The sequence below is a fragment of the Echinops telfairi genome, unplaced genomic scaffold, assembly GCF_000313985.2.
Source record: "Echinops telfairi isolate 266 unplaced genomic scaffold, ASM31398v2 ScPeMD7_7468;HRSCAF=8506_0, whole genome shotgun sequence".
In the NCBI taxonomy this organism is placed as follows: Eukaryota; Metazoa; Chordata; class Mammalia; order Afrosoricida; family Tenrecidae; genus Echinops; species Echinops telfairi.
Window position 1 is genome coordinate 45,995,202 of NW_022111369.1, and position 25,339 is coordinate 46,020,540.

A 25,339-nucleotide genomic window follows, 5' to 3' on the forward strand; every position below is an offset into this window, starting at 1 on the left:
CTTCCCTGGTACAGCACTTACTGCACTGTAATGACAAGACGATGACAAGGAGTCATCGTGGAATAGTGGTTACATGTTGGGTTCCTAACCACAAGGTCTGCTGTTTGAAACCACAAGCTACCCTGAGGGAGAAAGATGAAGCTTTCTATCTCTGTAAAGGGTTACAGTCTCGGAAATCCGCAGGGGTAGGACTGCTTTTCCTATTGGTTTGCTATGAGATGGCCGCAACTCAATGGCAGTGAATTTGGTGTGAGTTAATGACAAAACATCTTTCCTCCCTCAGCTAGGTAGGGAGTTTTTGAAGTCATGGATACATCAGCAGTGGTTAAACACTGCACTGCTAACCACCAGGTCTGCCTTGGAAACCCCAGAAGGCAGTGAATCAAAATGAGTGAGAATCAACTTGAGGTAAATAGATATGCCTTGGAGTTGTTTCAGTTATAAACCCTGTAAGGAATAATAAACAACTGGGTTAGCACATTTGATTTCATGCGAAGACTAAGTGACTCTGTAGTACTTTGGCTGCTAACTGAAAGGGTTAGAGATTTCTGCTTACTGGGGGGGGTGTGACTCGGAAGAAAGGCCTGGCAATCTGCTTTTGAAAATTCTGTTAATGAACACTGTGTGGAACACAGCTCTCCTCTAGCACCATGAGTCAGAATCAGTGGCACAGTAACTGTATCCTTAACTGACTAGTTTATCATGCTCGCTGTCAACTCTACTTTATAAGAAAAGGAATACATTTTAAAGGTCAGCATGAAAACAGTGGGGGCCAGGGAGGGTGGAGATGAGGAGGAAATCCTTTTGAGACAATGTCCCCAGCTTCAGGAGAGCACTTCCATCCCCCAAAATCATATTCAAACTCTCAATCTGCATTTGATTAAAAAAAAGTTTAATGAGATGTAAAATAAATACACTTCCATTAAATATTAAATAAATTATTTACAATTTGAAAAAATATTATTCTCTCCATCCATCGTTATGTACAGAAATAAGACTCAACACAAAAAGTGACGCTTGAACGTTGAAAACCATCAGAACAAACTGGTTCCCTTTTGTCACGATCCCCTGAAAAGGGGAGCGACGCTGCTCTGGCGCTCACCGGACAGGGGCTCCGAGGACCCAACTCCTGTGAGAAAATAAACAAAGGTCGGCAACACGCTCAATTCCAATGTAGCCTTAGGAAAATTTCAAAGCGCAATCAGCAGGCAGATATGTTGCCATTTTCTTTATTCCACGTGGTTTATGAAAAATGGCAAGAGCTTTTTGACAGACAAACTTCACCCTTTGATTTGAATTCCTCTTTCCTGAGGGCTTTGGTTATCTGCTTACTGAGGTCGAAAACTACAGTGCTCAAACCTGTTTCATCAAATCCAATTCTGCTTAATGAAAAAGCAACAGCCATCATGAGAGATGGTTTTCCTAACCAAATCTGTGCAGTGGACATAATTACAAACCAGGATTAAGTGGCTCAGAGTATTTATAATGTACAGTTAATTTAGGATAATTAGTACTACGGGCATAATAATAGTAGCTGCAAGTGAATAGGAAGCCACTCTGTGCCAGCACAGCATATTCCTCTTCCAAAAATCATTCCGGGATCTTCTCGGGAAAGTCTCAATTATACAGGGCAACCCCAAACCTACCCTATTGTTCCACTGTTCTGAGCCTTAGCACAGTAAACCAAGAAATTAATACATTTGGATACAATAAGTACTGAGAATACCATTGACCTGGATAATTATCTCTGTGCTAGCCTCAGATAGAAGGTCTGCACCATGCAATGGTGAAGCTAGTGGTTCCCGAATATTGTTAGGAGACTACATTCATCACAAACAACTGGAGTGTTCACTGAAAATCCAGATTCGGTAGATTGAAGGCTGGGCACCACCGCCTTTCGTCTGTCTCTCTGTTGGACTGAGGGAGCTTGTGTACCTCTGTGATGCTTGAAGCTCTGTTACTAGTCTATCAATTGCCAATGAGATCACTTCGCCTGAGCAGGTTTCCACTGAGCTTCCAGATTAAGACAGACTCAGAAGAAGGACCATCTGATGATCTACTTCTGAAAAAGATTGGCCAGTGGAAAGCTTATTATGGATAGCTGCAGGCCATTGGCTTTCAGAGCTCCAGAAAGGAGCCCCCAGGTTAGAAGGTCCTACACAGTGGCCGCACCAATGGGCGCAAGCACAGCGTAGTGCAAGACTGTGCACTATTCTATGGTCCGTAGGACTGTAAGTCTGGAGAAACTCCACGGCACCTAACTAGAAAATTGGACTTTGGAGTACCCCCACACACTTAACAAGCATCGAGGCTTTCTTTCATGCAGGAACTTTAGAGAAAACGACGGCTGAAGGTGTGCCATCTGCTTTCCTGCCTGCCTCGGGAAATGAGTCCCCCTTCTACCTGACTTAAGCGTGTCCTGGATCTCCTGGCCTCCTTATTCTTCTGGGAGTTTCCATCCTTAGCTCGACACGGATGCATTCAAAGAAGTATCCTCTTCATATCTTTTGCCTACTAGCAGCACCATCAACAGCTGCTTCTCTTTACCAAAGGCAAAGGGGTTCCCAAAAGCACATGAAAACTCCATGCTCTTTTTATTAATTCCGTTTTTCCATCTGCTTTGTAAGAAACCAGTTATGCTTGCCACTCTTTTTCTAATCTGTTTCCCCATCTCTTTCTGTTTGGTCTCTCTAAGACTGCTCTTCTGTCTTAATAGGCACCTTTTCATCTTGTCAGTGCTCTCCCGGATTGTGGCTGTCTCCCACATCTAGGAGTGCAACTTCCCCTTAGGATCTATTTCCCTGGAAATCTATTCTACCTGGGCCACTTACGGCAATTCTTCAATGATCAATTCTCTCTAATAACATTATTTTCATCGTAATGGCAGGATCCAACTGCATCCGTGTTTCTGCAAGCCAGCCTACGGGGCTTTTTCAGGCTTCCACGAGAAACTCTCCATACTCCATTGGCTCCATCCCAAGACAGTTACCTTGCTTCCCTGGCAGTCTGGGCGCTTACATCTTGTTTTCCCATCTGCTAGATGCTTAGCTCTCTAAAGTATAGGATCTGCTTCCTCTTCACCTTTAAATCCCTTATATTCCTGAACTGAGCGCATGGTTGATTCTTAGGATTAAGTGCTATCTCATGCCCAAAGATAAACATTTTAATGTAACCACTGTTTACAGTTCATCCTTAATTAAGAACACCTAATTTTCCTCATTTTTCTTGATAATAGGTGCTATATTGTCCAAAACGATAGGCTATCATCTAAGGCTAGCTCTTTAAAAGTCTAACCTGTAATGTTCTCTTCACTTATACAATGGTAGGAGCATTATTTTCTTGCCGAAGTTTCTTTCTTTCTTCTGTTTCTTCTTCACAGTTGAAATATCGTTTTCGAATTCTTTAAAGAAAAAGTTATCACTTAGTTATAAAATATCAGCATATTTTAAAGGTGTTTATGTCAACTTCAATATTTTTAGAGGACACAGATTTGATTACATACTGAGATGTAAATTTTAAAAGCAATGGAACACATCAACATATTTTTTTCTGTAGAAATTAGCAGGGTTACAGCACATGGATGGAGGAAGAAGCAGTACAGTTCTATCTGAATAGTTCTATCCTGTGAAAAATCCAAGCTTGCACAAAGTAACTTAGTTGGATTTTTTAACAGGCTTATAAAACAAATTGGATTTTACTTATTTCTAAAGATTATAAATGTTTCCTTCTAGTTTCACTTAGTATTGCTTTCTATTAAAAAGCACAGTGGTTTAAAATCTTCTTGGTACTGTGCAAGCAGTTATAATTTCACTTAGTCTAAATTGAATCCATCTTCTAAATACTGTATTTCAATAATAAATACCCTATCATTTGTTGTGATGTTTGTGGGGGGAATTGCTCACCTCAACTACAACGAAAACAGCATTTACGGTTTGGGCATTAATGCATGTGAGTGGATTTCAAATACAGGGAGAACATGATTTTTAAATGCCACCATGACAAAATGTTCCCAAGCTTTCCAAAGTAATATTGAAATTTTACACTTTAATGATTTCAACTTTAAATCGTGATTATTGCAAAACATTTTCCCTAACTGGCACTTTTCTTTCCCCTCAAGCCTGCTGTACTAATAGCAATGGACTGCCTGTGTGTACCTTTCCTAAATACATCTGCTTACATGGCTTGAAGCACTAAAATCCCAGAATAAATTCTATAGAGTACAAGATAAATATACAGCAAATAGCAGACTTTATGCACATGGGAAGAGAGTTGTGGGTTTTTTTTTTCACATATCATTTAATTGTTTTCTGCTCTGCATGTAAACAGTGAATAATACAATACAGCAGAAGATGGTTTCCTAAATGATAAGAGTGTGCACAACCCAGTTGTTGAAGTAATTTACTAAGACCTAAAATTAGAAGAATGAGTCCAAGCTTTTCCCAAGCTGGAATAACGAATGAGTCATCACAGAACCATTCAACCCTCCCCAGCCTCCCTCCCTCAGTGACTCCTCTTTAACAGACAAGGGCATTTGACCGCCTCATCAGGGCCAAAGAGTCTGGTTGTAGAATGTATTGTTCCTCAAGTCAAGAAGGCGATCTGTGACATCATGAGCACAGGCAAGGCACAGCTGGAGTGGAGTAGTGCTGGAATTGTCCCTGCTCCCAGCACTGAGCCAGGTAAAGGAAAGGTTTGTTGGGTGGGGTTTGTTTTGTTTTTAAATCAGTTCCCATACTGCCTGTACTTGAAAGTAGCACACAATACAAGTTCTAAGCATATCAGCACCATTCCATAAATTTCCTAATTCAGGGATTTGCATTCTTATCTGAACAGGAGGTATAAATTCTCCTGGCTATTGGTTTTTTTTCTTTCTTTCTTTAGTACCAAAGCAGTTATCTCTCACAGCTTAGCATAAAGGTCTACAGTCACAGGAAGACTTTAAGCGTAAAGGTATTCACAGAAGTTGCCAATACTCCTGCCAATACAGGAGTGGGAATGTAACCTGTAGTAAACAAAATGTTCATTTAACTTAAAAACAATTCCAGGACTTCTGAAAAAGGATTTTACCTATTAAATTCCAATGGTGACCAAAATATCACTATATATCTTGACCCTATTTTGTGATCTTTGTCAATGAAATGCATATGGGAGGAGTCATCAAAAAGAGTCATGTAAAATAGATTTAAATGATAATGGAAATGTTCTACAAACTTTTTTTTAAACTTTCTGTCATGAATTAGAAGACAGTTTACAAAGCCAATCATCACTTCACCCACAACAATTTCTATACATTTTGTTTCAAGCGACCCACGTCAAGCCCCTCGGGGCACCCCTCTTTTCCTTCTTTCCTGGGCTTTGATCCTGAGGGAAAGCTGCCCTCTTGCACTTGATGGATAATTTTACCATGAGTTAAGTTCTAGACCTGGAGGGTGACTAGTCCTGGAATCCATGGACTTCTGGAAGCTCTCTCACATATAAACCAAAGACCAAGTACCACCCATAGACTATTTCACCAGGAACTTGATATCAGAGGATGATGGAAATACTGGGAAATATTAACCTGGAATTATCTCCAGAGGAATTTTACAATCCCCCCATACTTACTGGGCTGTGATAACAACGACAACAGCCGCGAGGCTCACTGCAAAGACAAAGGCAACTATGGCTGCTAAAGCGATTTTCGACAAATCACCATCGATCACCTTCTGAGTCTTCATAGACTTTTCACCACATCGTTCACCAGAGTAATCCTGATGACATCTGCAAAGAACCCACATTTCAAATGAGAGTCACTAAAGCTTTCCAAGGTATAAGCAGCCATTCGATGCTAATATCTAAAAAAAGCAGAGCCAGCCCTATATCTGTAGTGTGAAATCCGGAGACACAGCATGGGTTCTAGACGAATACCTATTAGTGTAAGAACAAGTTGAGATTAGTTTGGCTGTGATATTCCAGGAAGAACCACCTTTTCATTCTTTTTGCTCTTTTTCATGACCACCTGAGGAGTTCAGGGTTTTATTATGCACTTAAAAAATTCCATGATCATTTAATATGCTTGCAGTGTTTTTGAGAGGGTAGGCATTAGGTGCTAGAACAACATGAAAGATTATATGAAAAGTACCTTAGGTCACTTTTAAAAGAGTTTCATACACATTGAACTTCATGCTTAGTTTGGGGTTATTGGGTTTTTTTTCTTTTTCTTTGGGGGAAAAAGGGATTGCCATACATTGTTTACTAGGGCCCTTGTTCTTCTTGTTCACAACCTACAAGCTTAAGAATGAATGCTATACTTTAAACTGTTATGTTCCATGTAGCTATAAAGGTATATACACCATCTTGGTCCATGAAGCCTAAAATATTTACTATCTGGTCTTACAAGAAAAAGTTTTATGACTCTTGTATATATTGAGAAAAAATCATGTCTGAAGCTAAGAACTTCAGACATAGTGTTAGAAACAAAAAATTTCTGTAATTCAGGAAAACTTACTTGCACGTTACCACTGACAGGTTCTCTATGTATTTGCATTCTCCATGAATGCAGAAATTTTGGAATTCCGCATCACACGGAGTTTTCTTCTTCCGGTTCCTTTTGTTTTTTCCATTTTTGCCATCCTTTTTCTTTCTTTTTGGTTTGTTTGATGTCTTTCCACTTTCTGTTTTGTTTCTGGGGGGTTTAATTACCTGTTCCACTAAAAAAAAAAAAGGAAACAAAATAAAATTTATTAACAACAGTCTTCATGTTGAATATCATCTTGGAAACATGAGCAAAAGAAGTTAGGGCAGTGAGACCCCATTTTGTTTCCCTACTTAACACCATGCTTACTTACACAATAAGCCGTCAAAGGACACATCAGTATGGTGTGCCATTTAAAAGTCTGAGCCCCTGTGATATTTTCCTAGACTAGAAGTATATTTCTGAGTGTGATTGGATTATTAGAACTATTATTATTTTCGTTGTTATTATTGATAACAGGACTTATGTGTCTAAGAAAATCCTTGAAATACTTTAAACTCTTCTACAATTGTAATACACAGCAAGTTCTTGGCAATAAGCGTCAATGTGATTAACCCAAATCGCAATTTTATAGCCACATGATGAAGCTGAAGAAACAAGTTCAGTAAAGAGAATTAACTTGCCCTCAGACAAGCAACTGGAAAATTGCAGGGCCGGCCTCTCAAAGCCTATTAATTTTACGCTATGCAATGCTTTTTCTAAGGAAAAATCCATGCCATTGATTGAAATGAGGCTTGAGGCATATTTGTAGATTTTATTTAGCATGTCAGCCTTATCTCCACTTTCATAATTGGAAACTAACAAGGGCCTTTGTAGCACCGTGGATTAGGGACCAGACTGCTAACTGCAAGGTTGTGTATCAAACCATCAGCTGCTCTAAAGGAGAAAGGTGAGCCTCTCTGCTCCTGTAACAATTTGCTGTCTCTGAAACCCATAAGGATTGCTATGAGTTGAATTCAAATGGCAGGGGGTTTGCTGTGCTTCTTACTTGAGCAGCCAGCAGAAAGGTTGGTATTTCAAATAAACCCAGAAACACTTCAGAAAAAAGACATGAACATCTATGGTTGCCCTGAAATAGTTTGTTTGCTGGCACTGGTTACCTGAAGGGGATGTAGGAAACCAAGAATTATTCATTAGAGTGAGTCAACTTTCTCCAACTCCCAGAGCACAACAAATTATAATGAATTGATGCCTGTCATGGGACTCATTTCTGTGTTCAATCTATTTGAAATTAGAAGTCCCCAAATATTTGATGTTTCAGAAATGCATCTTAATTCATTCACAGAAAAGATCTCCAGAATCCTTTGCCTAGTATTATAATTACACAAGGTGTAGCTTATCCATATACAGACAGGGAAAGAGGACTTTGCATGTTTCCTATGGTAATTCCTGGATAGGTTTATGTGAGGAACTATTTAGCAGGCAGAGGCCAATGAAGAGAAAAAAATACCAGTGAGATCAGTCCTACCAGTCATCCAGCACCCATTAAGTAGTCAGCATTAGAAATATAGTGATGAGTTAAGAAAATCAAAGATAGAACCCATCTGATCAAGAAGATGACAAATCAATGCTATGAAGACTTTAGCATGCTATATTAGTGTTAACAAAGTAAAATTAGGAACATGCAAGAGATGGTTATGTGGCTTTTGTACCGAAACTTTCCTTTAATGATAAAAGTTTCCCACCAGTTGGACTGAAATCCTCTTAATAGAAGCACTTCAAATGAACCTCACTGCACTTTGTCATACAGATTAGAAATGACAGATGTAGTCACTAGGCTACATATTACAATAGACATTAACTGCATGGACATTCACAGTATGTCAAATGAGTGCGCCTAACATTTCACTCTATTTCATGAGGCACTGCAGTTTTGTGCAGTGGCCATTTTCGTCGCTGACGCTTTTTTGGCCAGTCCATAAGTGCTTTGTAACAACATGAAACTGTTCTAAGGGGACAGTTTCCGGATATCCTTCCCGCCCCTTTAAATATAAGAGCCATGGGACTCTGCTTCACCTCCTCACATGAACAGCACAGGAACACATGGAGGGAGGAAATGAGGTGGAGGGTTCACCAAAGCCTTTTCCACCCAATACTTGGTCCAGCCATTGGCCCCTTTGGTGATGCCTGATCTCCTACCCCTAGGCTGGAATCAGGCACAGGGACAGGAGTCAAGGGGGCCAGAAGCTATAGGCACTCTTAGGCCATTCAGACCCTGCCTCTAGAGGGGATATTTTGATCTGCTTTATTTATGGTCTTTTGTGCCCTCCAAGTCCAAGTCATATGATGGTAATGAACAATATCTCAGTGGAATACCCGCATTTTAAGCAAATCCTCTTTTAAAGATCCTTTAACAACAAACGACGAGGAAACATGGGTCACGATTACATAACTGACAGATGGGGTTTGCGGTTAAATTGTGGTGTTAACCATGCAAATTGCTCTGGTCTAATCTGCTAAGAAGGCTAATTTTCTTATTATTATCATTATTTTCAACCTTGCCACCTGTTTCTTAATACTCAATAGAGAATTTCCAATTTGTCCAGACCCATTACTTTATTTTGTTTCCTTATTTGGGCTAAGATGCAATTATATGATGGCCAGGGAGCTAAGACAAAAGCCAACACACAAAGTAGACAGGAGTGGCTGATGCCTCTGTTGCTCAAAATCCAGGTCACGTGGTAGGGTGGGAACCCTCCTCATATCTGGAATCAAACTAACTGGAGTCCCAAGTTTGCCTTGACTGCTTGCCAACTGGAGGACCTTTTAAACTGCAGTGTTCTTACCTGTCCAATGAGGACAAGAATTCCTACTCCTTAACGGGGTTGTGAATATTAGACTAATGGACAGAGCATTTGGTGAACTCAGGAAATGTGACATGTGTCCACATCCAGTTCTGTCCATCTCAGTCTGCAGCTCACCCAAAGGGGAATGGAACAGGGACAGACACAAGAAAGCCCACTGGAAAACCTGATGTGGCTTTTCTTTGAAGCAGTTTCGACCCTTGCAAACTCCTATCTGACATCATGACTTACTCACCTCTGATTGAATCATCCACCACATAGCCAGGTATTTGTGGTTCCTTATCATCATACTCTTCTGAATAATCATAGTCAGTCTCTGAGGAGAGCTCCCCATTGGCAGGCATTTCACTCACTGGGGAAATCTCGCTGCCAACGGGCATCTCACTTCTTGAAGGCACTGTCACCTGAAAGGCATCTGTACTCCGGTCCCCAGAAAAGGGTGTCCCTCGCTCGGAGTAGGTGGCTTTGAGGTCTGATTCAGCAGCATAATGCCCTGAGGGAGAAGGAAAGAGAGGGGATGAGAGTGTGCAGCAGGATGCCTTTCTCACCAGGCCACCGTGTGTAGGAGAAATGTTTATCTTCTGATAGTGAAGCAGTTATTGCACATGGGCTAGTGTTTGGGGCGATGAAGTCACTTAGGAAAGCCACTTTGCATTTTGTGCCAACGAACACACACAGCTTCCAAGTACAGCGCATCTTTTATCAAGAGTGCCTTTTCCAGAGATAGTTTACATTAATTTTCACATTAAAAAATAATGCTGCCAAATAAGAAAATTCATCAAGGGTCACTATTTAGCAGGTGATGGCTATAGACGACTCCTATATATTTTCTCCCTCTTCACGTTCCAAACACATTTGTCTTGGCCAGTTTATTACTCTGTCCCATTTTAAAAGGCAGGTTCTGGATATATCAGATTTTCTTAACACATCCTCCTGTTTTTCAGAGATTATGTCTATGAAAAGCAAAAGGAATATAAATAGCAAATGGCAAACGAATAACTAGTCTCATTACTGTTTCTATAGAGAGTAGACACTGCATAGTAGGTTACATTTGGGGCACAGACAACTCCCCTGCTTTATCTTTTATCAAAAGAATCCCAAGGACTGCAGGAGATGCCGCCTTCTAGGGTACATTGTTCCTGGGAGACAGGCTCCCGCAGAGCAGCTGGTGGGGTTGAAATGTCCACCTTGCAGTTAGCAGCTCACTGTCTAACCCACCGCGACGCTGTCTTTTAGTGCTCACTGAATCAGCCTCAAAGTGGCGCTTCTAACTTCCTTCTGGGACACCGAGAGGCCGGCCACCTGCGGAAGATAAAGCTAAAGTCCCAGACGGAGATGGAGCGTTTAGGCAGGCAGCCGCCCTCTGGGTCCAGCACCGGACTCCTCCTCGCCCCGGGAGACCTGCGGGAATCAGTTCACCCCTGATTAATAAAAGAAAAGACTTGGATTGCAAGAGCTCTCCGGTAGCGCTGGCTAGATTTGTCCTGGAAGCTGAAAGACAGACACCTCCCTGCTTCCTAGGAAGGCCACCTGAGGAGCGAGGGGCAGAGAGATCGTCCCGCTGGGGCCAGAGGTGGGGGCGCCCAAGAGTCTTCTTCCCGAAGCCAAAGTCCAGCGGCGACGGCCCCGGCCGGCCCCGGGGCAGCTCGGGCCGGTCCGAGCCGGGCGCTCCTCACCTGTGCTGAAGATCAACAGTGACAGCACCACGGGCGCCGGCGGCAGCCGCGAGCTTCTCATGGGTCCCCTGGAGCGGCTGCGTCTCAGTCTCGGGGGCCGCGCGGACCCGCGCTAGAAGGAGGAGGTGGAGGAGGAGGAGGAGGGAGAGGAAGGAGACAGGCGTGTGCGATGCGCTCCCAGGCGCGGCGGGCTCGGCCGGTGGTGGCGGTGCACCTGCGCGGCGCCGGGCGAGCTCCGGGTTCCCACGGGGGTGCGGGCAGCGGGCGACCCAGCCTTCATTCCTGGGCGCGCCACCACCTGCGGCTTTATAGCCGCGCGGCCCCGCCGGGGCGGGGCCGGGGGCCGGGCCTGACGTCACGCGGAGGGGGAGGCCGGCCGCGCCCCGAGAGGTGGCCTTTCCCCACCACTCGCACGGGATCCCCAGTTCCGCTCCTCGCGTGCGGAGCGCCGCGGGCAGGAAATGGAAATGTCACCTCGCGGCTGACCAGAGGACCACCGATCTACACGAAGCCCGGATCAGACTGTCAAAAGTCCCCACGTCTCTATTCAGCAGTCCTCAACCTGGGGGTCGAAGGACCCTTTCACAGGGGTCGCCTGATTCATAACAGTAGCAAAATGACAGTGAAGAAGTAGCAATGAAAATAGCTTTATGGTTGGGGGGGAGGGGGCACCACCACAGGAGGAACTGTATGAAAGGGTCGCGGCCTGAGCCTGAGGACCCTCTGCTCTTAAAATTGCAAAGGCCAGCGACTAACAGGAACGTGTTCCCTATGGAGATGTAAAGGGACTTTAAGATGATAGCGTGTCCCCTTTAACACAAGGAAGTGCATCAGAGGACCTAGGGAAGCCTCTGATGGAGAAAAGGCTTCCTTTGGGACAGGCCTGTATCTCCATCAGGGAGCCTTCCCCACCAGTTCAAACTGTCTCACTTCCTTCCCATTGCTTGGCTTGGGATGAATATTCACTGCCCGGGGACTCTTTATGCGCTGAAATGTTCAACCTGCACCACTTCACGCAATAGCCCTGCTCAATCTGGTGGGGGGGCGGTGCGGGTTGGTGATGTTCAAAGTGCTTTGTTGAAACCCACCCAGGCTCACAGTGGGAGAGAGATGTGACAGCTTGGTTGTTTCCTTAAAGGTTTGCCATGTTGGACGCTCTCTAGGGCAAATCTCTGCCCAGAATCTACTCCATGGCCCTGGATTTGGGCTGGGGTGGGCCTCGTTTTGCAGGAGAACTGACAGCTTTAAAAAACGAAGGAAAGTGTTACACAGCTGGTAACAGCAGAGAACCCAAACCCACTGCCATGGAGTCCATAGGGGGCTCTCCCAGAAGGAGTGGGTTTGAATTGCAATGTTTGCAGTCAGAAGCCCAATGCATAACCCACAACACCGGAATCCCCTAACCCACAGCGCCAAGTTCGAGTTACCTCCTAAACTTACCCCGGTAACACTGATAAAAAGAATTCAGGAATAAACTGATATTTGCAAAGAGGACCCCTGGATAGATAAAGGTTTTACCTAAAGGACCACAGCAAAAACTCACTGTGATGGAGGCTTTGCAAATATTTAGGAAAACAGCTTCATCTTTCTTCCTAGCAGTGGCTAGTGGGTGTGAACTACAGCCAACACTGCCTTTAGCAGTTCAATACTTACTTGACAGTGCCGCGAGGACTTATTTAACCTAGACAAAACCGAACAGTAGCAACCCTAGATCACTTATAGGGACAGGGTAGGATGGGCAGAACTGCCTGGGTTTCCAATATGCTGAGCCCCTTCTTTCTCATGAGGAGCAGCTGGTGGTTTTGAACTGCTGACCTTGTGATTAGCAGCACTACTGCACAACTAAGGCTCATCAAATTAAGCAGCTTTCCTTCATTTTTCTACTTGTCATGGTTAAAAATCCCACTGGGTTGTAATGAATCCTAAAAACTAGTCTTTGTATTTGAGGCTTTGAGAGACACTGTCCAATCCTCTCACATACCACTCAAATGCTAATACGCTACCATTAAGAACTCCTTTGCTCAGGTTAACAGCATAGTGGCATAGTGGCATCGCATTTGGCTGTGATGTCCAAGATCAACAGTTCGAAACCACCACCTGCTCCTGGTGAAAAAGAATTAGTCTCAGAAACCCACAGGGGGTAGTTCTTCCTTGTTCTACAGCGTTGCTATGAGTCGGAATCAACTCAATGGCAATAAGGTGGGTTTTTTTATTTGCTTTGTTTTATTTCTGACATAGTAACTCCAAAACTGGGTTTTTACTTACCGTGAAAAGGAGGGGGAAAATACTGTTCTTTCTCTTCTTTGGTGGCTTCAGTAAAACTTCCTTTCATAGAAAGTGGGTCACAGTACATCTGTCCTACTTCTGGAAAACTTTTGTAAGGCAAATTATTTTTTTAATAGCATATCACAGTGAGTAGGCTAAATCATAGCATGCGTTTACTAGGATGGGATAAACAGACATGAATCACTCCTTCTCTCCTGCTTACATTTGTTAGAAGTGCATTTTGTGTAATCCCCTTGTTTTGCTACACACACACACACACACACACACACACACACACAAACACCCTCAAGGAAGAAGAATAGGGGCGATAGGAGAGTGAGTCAAAAAGTATTGCTACTTGGTTCCATTTCATGTGCACGTTTATTCCAAACCAGCAGTGTTTAAACATGTCCACACAACGGGCTTCAAAAGTTTTTGGGAAATTATATTGTTCATTAATCCCACTTTCCTTAAACTTTTTGAAGCTCCCTTGTGCACTTGTCTTAGTCTCCTTAAGGTAACTTAACAAAACCAAACCAAAAATATGTCCAATTAGGGACATTCCATGGAATCACCTGGGCCAGATAACTCCAAATGCAGAAACGTCACCTGAGAACGCTATGGCAACTGCTTTTTTGGTGAGAATCCAAAGGGGTAGCCTATATCGATTTGATTGAAGTATGTGAGACAATCCCAGGGGCTTATTAGGAAGAAGTTTTCAGGAAAGGGAAAGCTACCTTCATGAGAAAAAGATTAGGAAAGTCGCACCAAAGTTTGTTTTGTGTTGTCTTGTCTGGTTTTCTATGTGCACTTTGTTGGCGCACCTTACTCATTTACCCAGCTTCCCTGATCTGGCCTCTTCGGAGTTGGTTTTGTTCCTCAAATTCAATAAACATTGAAAAGGAACACAGCTTGAGTCTCAGTATTTTGACATGAATTCAATGGGAAAGCACGGCCGTCTTCATAGAAGGGTTAAGGAGGTGGAAGCTGCCTGTCCGTAGTCTATCGATGTAGATGTCAGGGAACAATAACTTGTCGTTTTTTAATTTTTTGTTTGATAACTGTTTCTGTGATTTTAATTGCCATGGTTTTAAACTTACCCCTCTGACCAGGTCTCTATTCTCCAAGAACTCACAGTCACAGTGTGGTACGGGGCAGATACACAGACTAGTAATTCTCAAACTTCAGGGGCTGTATTAGTCTGGGTACTTTGGAGAAACAAATCCACAGCAACTCATATATAAGAGAGAGTTTTATGTAAAGAAAAGGTGCATCACGAAAACATCCCAACCCAATGCTGCCCAAGCCCACAAGTCCAACATTAACCCATACCCAACACCAGTCCACAAAGTCCTCCACCTCACAAAACAGAGGCAATGATGCTGACTGCAGGAGGAAAGCTGAGTCCATGAACGTGGAAGCATCTCAGCACTGGCAGGGGTCTCCACACGGCTGCTCCAGCACCCAGGGCTGCATCAGGATAGATCCATGCGGCTTCTCCTTGTAGGAAATCCATCTTGCAAACTGAAGCAGGGAACTGCTAAGGCAGCTGCACCCGATGCAACCATCACAAAGCAAGAGACCCGAGAACTACAAAGGTGAGGCTCACCACCCATTTATCCCTCCGCCTTTCAATTAGCCCCACATGTGATTTTCGGCCAGGCTGGCACAATTAACTAACTCAGGGGCTAAGAAAGATTCACAAAGCCAAGGGGAAACAAGGAAACTAAAACTTAAACCCGTTGCTATGGAGCAGAGTGTGACTCAGAGCAACTTGACAGAAGATGTCTGAGCTGAGAAATCTTAGGAGCACAAAGCCTCATCTTTCTCCCAGTGAGTGGCTGGTGGGTTAGAACTGCTGATCTTGTGATTAGCAGCTCCACTCATAACCCAGACACAGTTTAATATTGCCTTTGAGTATCTTGGAAGGCTTTGTGGAAGGATGGAAAGGCCCCTCAACGGCCCCTTGGCAGCAGATGGAAATGAAAGTTGGAAAGATGGCACTCCACATTCCCAGGTGCTGTAGAGGCCTGCATTCTCTCTCTCTGTGATTCAAAGCGATTCAGAGACCTGCAAACACATCTCAACATGTGAAGGTGTAGGATTGTATGGGACACTCAGGCAGAGCTGCACCTTCCTGCGTCCATCATTTTTGTACTTTAGCTCTGTTCTTCCATTAGTTCTAGCTTCTTCTTGCTTTTTGAGATGAATATAAGTGGTCATGTCTGTCATCAAAAACGGTTTCCTTTTTATTGGAAGTAAAACTGAGGTCGTTGCAATGGCAACTGTTCAGGTTTCTTTCTTTTTCTTCAACTGTGGGAAGTCAATCATGTGGATGTGGTGCATACCTTAGCATCAGGACAACAAAATAGCTTGACACTTACTTTGAGCATTAGATTCAAACCAACTTGTACTTTCATATACAAATTCCATCCCATCTGTTAACTTAATATTCAGAAGGCTTAGAGTCATCCTGTGAAGAATAAGATGCTTCTCTGATGTTAACTGAAAATAACCAAACCTGCTGCCACGAAGTCAATTCCCACTGATAGTGATCCATCTAGGGCTTCTGAGAGACAAGAGCAGCCAGCCTCATCTTTCTCCCAGTAGCTAGAAAGTTTGGACCACCAACCTGGAGGTATGTAGGGCAATGTCTAGTCTATTAACACTACCCAAACTAAAGAAAAGCCAAACTCATTGCCATCGAATTCATTCTGATTCATAATGACCCTGTAGGACAGGGGGGAACTGCTCCGGTTAGTTTCTGAGATGGTTACTCTTTACCAAAATAAAAAGCTTCATCTTTGTCCAGAAAAACAGCTGGTGGTTTCAAACTGCTGGCCTTGTGGTTAGCAGCCCACTGCCTTACCCCTACACTGGATCAACCCTTGGGCTCCTTTTTCTGATGCTAGGGAGATCAAATGAGATAAGAGGCATAAAAACCAGTAAACAGTAGCACCATTCCTAGCAAATACTCAGAAAATGAAACCGATTATTATTAACTCTAACTTTATGATAGTTATACTACATTAAAAACATTGGCAAACAAAGCAGCTTTCATAAATAAATGTTCTCACAGAACTAGAACTAAATCTCTTCACTATTTTCAGTCCATGAACTTTGTACGTACTTCCAATTAAGGAATTTTATGGTGCATCACAGAGTGACACTGGTGTCATTACAATCACATCACATTGCGGTGTGCTTGCTGTGTCATGGCATTCCAGGAGGAAACCAGCCCTATGTACATTCTGGTGCTAAGCTGAGACAAGGAGGGACACTTTCAAGAAATTCCAGTACAGTAGCTACTCCTATTTGTCCCTATAAATTGAGGGTGTCCTCATCTACCTGTGAAGTTAGGGCATCCTTAGGGCAAAGGTTCCTAACCTACCATGCATTCTGGTGCCTGCTCTATTGATCCTGATAATAGTGTATAAATATAGTGAAAACTGTCTCATTTTGGTTCTGCTAAATGTATGCGACAGAATCCAAGGTGAGGTTAAGTAATTGTTAAAAAAAATTGACCTTGAGTTTTCACAAATAGTATCAGGGTCTGAGTGAGAATTATGCCACAGTCATTTTCATTACCCCAAACCAGAATTATTAAATCTCCAATAACTAATATTTGCCACATTGTGAATAAATGCATTAGCATCATTTTAATGTTTATAGCTGTCTACTTTCATGTTGGAATTGATCTGTGCTCTATAAACTTCTAGTTCCTTCAAAAAGAGACCCTGAGATGAACTTGGTTGTTGACTGTGTTCTATTATGTCAAACCAAGTAATTTGGCCAAATTAGTGAAAGAATCACAGAAATAGAAACTAAGTCTATTAGGGAGAGGGGAAACGCCGAAGGGATACCCATTTCAAATCTTGATAACAACACTGTACATAATAAAAAATAAGATAATGTTACATTCTGTCAGAGTCAAATTATTTGTCCCGTACAGTATGACATCTGGCTTTTGCAGAACAAGGACTCGCAGATGAGGCTGGAGACAAATGATTTATTTCAATAGAAACTAAGAAAACGTAATGTTGTTGTTATTGTTAAATACCATCCAGTTGCTTTCAACTCATAGCGACCCTAGATACGTACGATAGACCAAAACACTGCCCAGTCCTGCACCTTCATAACAATCATTGTTGCAGCCACTGTGTCAATTAATCTCATTAAAGCTCCCCCTCTTTACCAAGCGTGATGTCCTTTCCCAGAGTCTGATCTCTCCTGATAACATGTACAATGTACATGAGTTTCCCCTCTGCAGCATTCTGACTGTACTTTCTTTAAGACAGATGTTATTTTTCTTCTGGTATCCAATGTATAGGCAATATTCTTTGTCAACCCCATCAATCCAGGCCTCAACTCTCCTTTATCCTTTCTTTTTCATTGTCCGGCATGCACATGCAGATGAGGCAATTGATAATACCAAAACCGAGTCACACGCACCTGAGTCTTCTATGTGACATCTTTGATTTTTTTTAAGCCCTTTAAATAGGTCATTTGTGGTAGACTTGGACTTTGTTTGTTTTCTTAGCTGCTGCTTCCGTGGGCATTGATTGTAGATCTAAGCAAAGTGAAACTGTTGACAAGCTCTATGTCTTTCTCTCTTTGTTGTGACACTGTTCATTGTGCTAATTGGGAGAAAATTTTATTTATGTTGAAGGCTGTGGTCTTTGATCTTCATCAGTAAATGCTTTCAGTGCTCTTTCCTTTCAGCAAGCAAAGTGTGTCCTCTCTCTGCATGTTGCTGTTTGTTAAGGAGTCTTCTCCCAATCCTCCTTCCAATACTCAGTTCTTCATTTAGTGCAGCACCTCAGATCATTGGCTTAGCATATAGATCAAATAAACATGGTGAAATGCTAGATATCCCCAATGCACACCTTTCTCCACTTTAAACCAGAGACTGGTTATGCTGCTCCCATGACACACTATTATCTATTGCACAGGTTCTTCATGAGCACCATTAAATGTTCTGGAAATCTCATTCTGTACCACATTATTCATAATTTGTTCCTCCTCAAAGTCAAAGTCTTCACATAGTCAATGAAGCACAAGGAAACATCTTTTTGGTGTTCTCTGCCTATAGACAAGATCCGTCGGACATCCACAATGATATCCCTTAGTCCATGTCCTCATCTGAACCAAACTTTAATTTCTGAAAGTTCCTGTTGATGCAGTGCTACAACTGCTATAAAATGTAACATTCAATTAACTAAATTTATACAAGTGAGAGAAGGCTCCAAGTACTTCATGTATTCATTAAATATGTTTTGAGAACCAGGCATCATTTCAGGCACTGAGGATAACACTTTGAATAGTCATCATGTCCTTGTTTTTGAGATCTTACATATTAGTAAAGGGGACAGGTGGTGGTTTAGTAGAGGGGACAGGTGGTGGTTTAGTAGAGGGGACAGGTGGTGGTTTAGTAAAGGGGACAGGTGGTGGTTTAGTAGAGGGGACAGGTGGTGGTTTAGTAGAGGGGACAGGTGGTGGTTTAGTAGAGGGGACAGGTGGTGGTTTAGTAGAGGGGACCGGTGGTGGTTTAGTAGAGGGGACCGGTGGTGGTTTAGTAGAGGGGACCGGTGGTGGTTTAGTAAAGGGGATGGTGGTGGTTTAGTAAAGGGGACCTTTGGTGGTTCCATGATAGAATGTTTCGCTTTCCGCAGGTTCACATCTTGGCCTTTGCACAAGCTCAACTCCTGCCCAGTGCACTTAATGAATCACCACTCCCCAGCAGTCAGTACAGATTTGCTTGTTGCTAAGATGCTGAATAGGTTTTAGTTAAACTGATGAATTAAAAAAAGTGATCTGGTGATCTAATTCCCAAAATCAGCCAATGAAATTGCTTTGTATCACAATAATCCACTTACACTGATAATGAGAGTGGAATAGGACCAGGCTGCATTTAGTTTTGTTGTGCATGGGGTGTTGTGGATCCAAGCCAAAGACAACTAGCAACAACAATAAGCTTCATATTTCAAAGAAGCAGGAAAGCAATTCAAGATAGTGAGAAATGCTGAAAAGAAAAGAACGTGTGATATAGAAAGGAGGGTGCTGGAGGACCGTGGTAGCTGCTTCAGTTTCTCTCCAGAGAAATAGGTGGCCAGCCAGATAAGATGGAAACAGAAGGAGAAAATGGAGAGGAAAATACTGCTGTCTGAGTAACATGGAAGCTCTGAGGGGTGGTGATAGGCGTAGAGAGGAGGAACGGGGGATGCTGGACAAATGTAGATCTTGAACTGGATATCCAACGTAGGAATGACTGCAGGACATTCAGAGACCCTGCGAGTTGTTGCAAGGTGCTGTTGAATCAGTTCTGACTCATATCTCTCCTACAGACACCAGAACAAAACACTGCCTGGTCCTGCAGCATCCTCAGAATTGTTCTTATGTTTGAGCCCATTGTTGTAGCCACTTGTCCATCCATCTCATGGAGGCCTTCCTCTTTCTCACGCCCGCCTCTTCCCCCTTCACACTTCCTTAAACACGCTGTCCTTCTCAAGGCACTGGTCTCTCCTGACAGCGTGTCCAAAGGACATGACATGAAGTCTTGACATCTTTGCCTTTAGGTAGCACTCTGGCTATACTTCTTCCTGGATAGACCTGGTTGGCCTTTCGGAAGCCCATGGTACTTTCATTTTTCTTCATCACATCATAGTTAAGACATTCGTGGAGTTTTCTTTGGTATTTTCTTTAAGTATGAAGAATGCATCTGATATCCAACTTTCTCATGCACATGAGGCGATTGCAAATACCATGGCTTGGATCAAATGTGCCATAGCCCTCAAAGTGACATGCTTGCTTTGCGAGGCTCTTAAGAGGTCATGTGCAGCACATTTACATAATATAACTTGGCTTTTGATATCTTGACTGCTGGTTCTATAAAACTTGATTGCAGACCGTAAAATCCTTGACAACTTCAATCTTTTCTCCACTTATCACAGTTTTACCTATTGATCCGGTTGTGAGATGTTGGTTTTCTTTACATCGAGTTGTAATCCATACTGCAGGCTGCAGTCCTTGATCTTTGTCAGCAAGTGCTTCAAATCCCCCTCACTTTCAGCAAGAAGGTGCATATCAAGTTTACTTACAAATCTTTGTCCAATTCTGATGCCACATTACTCTTGATCTAATTCAACTTCTTGGATGATTTCTGCAGCATCAGATTTAATAAATATAGTGTAGCACAGTTTTCCTGATTTTAAACCATGCAGTATTTCCTGGTTCTGTTTCCACAACTGCCTCTTGACCCATGTGTAGACTCTTTATGAGCCCAATGAAGTGTTCTAGAATGCTCATGCTTCTCAATATTATCCATAGTTTGTTATAATCCAGACAGTCAAATGCCTTTATAGTCAATGAAACACAAGAAAACATTTTGGTAATCTCTGCTTTCAACCAAGATTCATCTGACATCAGTGTTGATATCCTTTGTTTCATGTCCTCTTCTGAAACTGGTCTGATCGCCTGGCAGCTCCCTGCCAATGTACTGCTGCAGCATTGTTGAAGGATCTTCAGCAAACTTTTACTTGCATGTGAGATCAGTGCTGTTGTTCTATCCTTTGAGCTTTCTGTTGGGTCACCTTTCTGTGGAATGGGTACAAATACAGAACTCTTCCAATCAGTTGGCCAAGTAACTGTTTTCCAAATTTCTTGGCATAGACAAGCGAGTACCTTCTTTGCCCCATCAACTTGTGGAAACATTTCAATTGGTATTTCATCACTTCCTGGAGCCTTGTTTTTGGCTACTGCTTTCAGCGCAGCTGTACTTCTTCCTTCAGGACCATTGGTTCTTGTCCATATGCTACCTCTTGAAATAGTGGAATGTGGACTAGTTCATTTGGACACAGTGGCTCTTTGGATTCTTTCAATCTTCTATGGATGCTTTCTGTATCATTCAATATTTTTTCTATAGAATCTTTCAATATTTCAACTTGAGGCTTGACTTTTATTTGAATTCTTTCAGTTTCAAATATGCTGTGCATGTTCTTCCCTTTTAGTTTTCTAACTCTACATCTTTGCAATTTTGTTATAACACTTCTAGAGCGGCCCTTGGAAGTGCTCTGTTCAGCTCTTTTACTTCAGACTTGAAGAAAATAAAAGGTCTTTAAAAAGACAAGAACAAAGACCAGATCAAAATTTGTGTCTGCAGAGACTCTGAATTGCCTTGGCTGGTTACAACTGTGAATACGCTCAGCTGTTAACTGGAAGGGTACCTGCACCAGAAGAAAGAGTTAACTATTAAAACAATCATCTCCTACGCATACAACTGTGTGCAGTTGTCCATTGACAGGGAACTGCCTGAGTTCGAGCCGCATTCAGAAGAGGAACAGGATATGCCATTGCTGATGTCACATGAATCATGACTGAAAGCAGAGAATACCAGAAACATGTTTACTTGTGTTTTATTGACTATGCACATGCATCAACTGTGTGGACTATAATAAACAATAGAGAAACTTGGGAAGAATGGGACTTCCTGAATACTTAATTTTGCTCATGAGGAAATTTGTACATGGATCATGTTGTGCAAATAGAACAAGGGAATACTACGTGGTTTAAAATCAGGAAAAAGTATGCCTCAGGGTTGTATCCTCTCGCCACATTTATTAAATCTGATGCTGAGCAAAGCATCAGAGAACCTCAATTATATGAAGAAGAGTACAGCATCAGTATTGGAGGGAGGCTTATTAACAACCTGAGATGACACAACCTTGCTTGCCTCCAGTGAGGAGGACTTGAAGCTCTTGCTAATGAAGATCAAAGATTGTAGCCTTCAGTATGGATTACAACCCAAGAAGACCAAAATCCTCATGACTGAACCAATAGGTAACATCATATGTCTTTTGATATTTAAAAGTTGAACATTAAGGGATAGCATCTGCAACATTGCTATAATAGAGAACCAAGACAAAGCAAATTTTCCAAGCATTTCAGTCTATGTCAAAGTATCTCTCTGTATAGTTTCGTATACTTCCTGTATTTTTCATTCAGCTGTTATTTCTTTTTGTATTGCTAAACACTTTTATTGAGGGCTCTTACACCACTCATCCACACATTCATCCATTTTGTCAAGCATATTTGTACATATGTTGGCATCATCATTTTCAAAGCATTTTCTTTCTAGTTGAGCCCTTGATATCAGCCCCTCCTTCCCCCCCACCCTCCCCAACCCCGTACTCCCTCATGAACCCTTGATAAGTTATAGATTATTATCTTCATAACTTACATCATCCTCTGTCACCCTTCACCCACTTTTCTGTTGTCCATCTCTCTGGGATTGGGGTTATATGTTGATCCTTGTGATTGATTCCCCCTTTCTCCTCCCACCTTCCCCTGTGATAGCTAAACAGAACCCTGGTGGCACAGTAGATTGCACATTACGCTGCTTACCACAAGGTCAGCGATTCAAAACCACTACAGCCCCTCAGAAGAAAGATGAGGCTTTCTTTAAAGAGTTACAGTCTTGGAAACCCACGGGGTCAGTTTTGCTTTGTCATATTGGGTCACTGTGAGATATAACTCAATGGCAGTGAGTTTTGTGATGGTTACGAACTTATGCCAAATTGACTTCATGATTCTCAGTGATTTGGCAGTTAACATGTACTAGTCCTCTGTAATGTTTCCTCAAAAACATGACCTATTTCCAATATATGAGGGAAAGGATGTTGTAGAAAAGCTTGCTTGTTTTTTGCCAGTTCTGTATTCTGCATCTGGCTAGTTAACCTCTGGTTCTTTGAACTTGAGCTAGCAGCCTGCTCTATTACCTGCTGACTCTGGGATTTAATTGCCTACCATCTTACCTGCAGCCATGGATTCATTTACCTCTGTAGCTAGAAGTCTGTCACCTGACCTATTAACACTGGTTTCATCAGTACCTGTAGCTACTCGTGTCAGGAGAAGCGTCACTTTGATATCTGACCCACAGTCTTGGAACTTACCCACCTTTGTGAGTGATTTCTTTGGTATAAATGCAAATGCAAATATAGAGATAGAAATATAAATACAAATATAAATATCACTGGTTTTGCTTCTCTGCAGAATCCAGCCTTTGATCCACCACTCTTTTTCTTTCTTTGGAAGGGAGAAGAACAACTTTGGGCAAAAGAATGAGTATTTTCAAAGGCTTGGATCTAAGAGAGTCATATGCAAGTAGAGCATCAGGAACAAGTGGGTGCTCTAAGAAATTCATAGAATGTCATGATATATGTCAAAATTTAGTTGATGGCAATGAGATTTTAGTGGCACTGTCTCCTTAAATCATGCTTAAAACATATCATGTGTAGACTGTTAGTTGTCAGAGTTCTTATGCACCTGAACATTTCTTTTTCACATGTCTTTGCTTCATGGCCTCCTCACGTGCAGTGGTAGACACTGTCATGAGAAGATCAGCATCAATCTGACTCTCCTAACTTAAGAATATTATTAACTTATCTCTTTAATACTTCAAGGTCATTTTCTTAAGGCATAAAGATAATTAATTTTGGGTATTATTTTAAGATCAAATAGAAGATCTGTTCTTTATTCTAATATGCACTATCAATACTTTCAGATGGAAGTAGATTTTAAGTATTTCCATTGTAAATAATTTTCAAGAATATTCAATTAAATTGAATAAAAAAACCTAATAATGAAAATAGTGACATGCAGAATTGCAGAACTACGAACTCTTGATGTATCTTTACGTTGGAGCTGTATCCAGATGCATATTTTCCATTTTGCTATCAAACATTCTATTAAAATGTTTATAATTCATAAGTAGAAATAAAATAATCAAAAGAAGAATAAACCAACTTATATTGTAATATAAAGGAAATATTATAAAAGAAACACTACCTGGGTACCTACTTTTCACCTTTGTTTTAGTTGGTTGTCATCTATGGAATACGAGGAAATCATCAGGATAGATTCTGAATCAGATGTAATGATTATTTCCCCACAAATGACTGTTACTTCAACCACTACCAAACATTACTGTTTTCTCTTACACGTTTCCTCATACATTTCTCTTCCAAAACTTGAATTCACTTCAAAAGAAACTCAGGAGGAACTACGTGGCTTACAAAGAACAAAGCCGACGTTGCTTTCTATAAACATACTATGTACTATGTCTGAGTCATGACTGTTTAGTTGACTGTTGATGTTCCCTGTTGTCAGCACTCTAGAGCTAACACCAACGGCTTGAAAATTAGTTACACTCTATTCTTAGTTTATTATGACCAAGTCTTGATAACTTAGGGATTCATGTACTCTGGATTCACTTCTTTTTCCTATGGTAGCCCAAGATGTACTCTTATACCAGATCATCAGAGCCTTTAAAAGCAACTGGATCACACTCTCAAATTGTGAATAAGGAGAATGAGAAAAGACAAAACTCATGCAGAAAATCTTATATTTCATTAACTCAGGTTTACATTTTTGGTCAATCTCAGACAGTTTGGGTAACCTTTTTGGTGTTTTCTAGCTCTTACAATTATTTCATATTAATAGAAAGAAATCTTAATGTTTTGACTAAAGTATTGATGGAAATTATTATTAGTCAAGGAGAAAATTAAATACCTTGATTCCTTTTCTTATTTAAAACCTTTTATTGTGATTTCAGTGAAAGTTTGGAGAGCACATCAATTTTCCATGCAACAATTTTTACACATTTTGTGTCATACCATTAATAGTAATCCCCACAATATAGTAGCACTAATTCCACTTCCTCCCTGCTTCATGCTTCCATGCAACCTTCTTTCCCAACCCTTCCTACCTTCTGAACTTTGACACAAAGCAAATGTTCCCCTTCTGATTGCATATGATTGATTATTATAAAGAATGTGTACTTCCCAGATGTTATTGTTCACCTCGTAAACCTGCCTATTGTTTGGCTGACTGGCCATGCAGGCAAGTTCAGTTTCAGTCTTGAAGGGTGACTGAGGATCACAATCAGGAGTCCCACCAATCTCTATCTAACAAGCGTATCTGGTCTTGTTTTGGGTTGTTGTTGTTGTTGTTGTTGTTTAATGATTTTGAGTTCATAAGCTTTCTTCTATTCGAACCAAGACATTCTATTGTGATCCCTTTCAGAG

The 25,339-nt window shown here is 41.7% G+C and overlaps 1 protein-coding gene across 1 annotated transcript; it reads right to left on the reverse strand.

The window, feature by feature from the left end:
- Window positions 1–977: 977 nt before the first annotated feature.
- Window positions 978–11,055, reverse strand: AREG (amphiregulin). The gene is made up of 6 exons (XM_004703377.2): window positions 10,995–11,055; window positions 9,554–9,811; window positions 6,488–6,689; window positions 5,605–5,760; window positions 3,295–3,400; window positions 978–1,129 (listed from the first exon to the last, which is right to left on the reverse strand). The coding sequence occupies exons 1-5, from the start codon at window positions 11,053–11,055 to the stop codon at window positions 3,313–3,315; spliced, it is 765 nt and encodes a 254-aa protein (XP_004703434.1). The 3' UTR covers window positions 978–1,129; window positions 3,295–3,312.
- Between the last annotated feature and the right edge of the window lie 14,284 nt (window positions 11,056–25,339).

Bases quoted from the DNA above. Each gene is read 5' to 3' on its own strand.
- AREG (XM_004703377.2), bottom strand. From the start codon at position 11,055: ATGAGAAGCTCGCGGCTGCCGCCGGCGCCCGTGGTGCTGTCACTGTTG. The intron at 6,690-9,553 runs GTGAGTAAGTCA...TTTTTTTTTTAG, and splicing joins GGTGGATGATTCAATCAGAG to TGGAACAGGTAATTAAACCC. The intron at 5,761-6,487 runs GTAAGTTTTCCT...GGTTCTTTGCAG, and splicing joins CTGTCAGTGGTAACGTGCAA to ATGTCATCAGGATTACTCTG.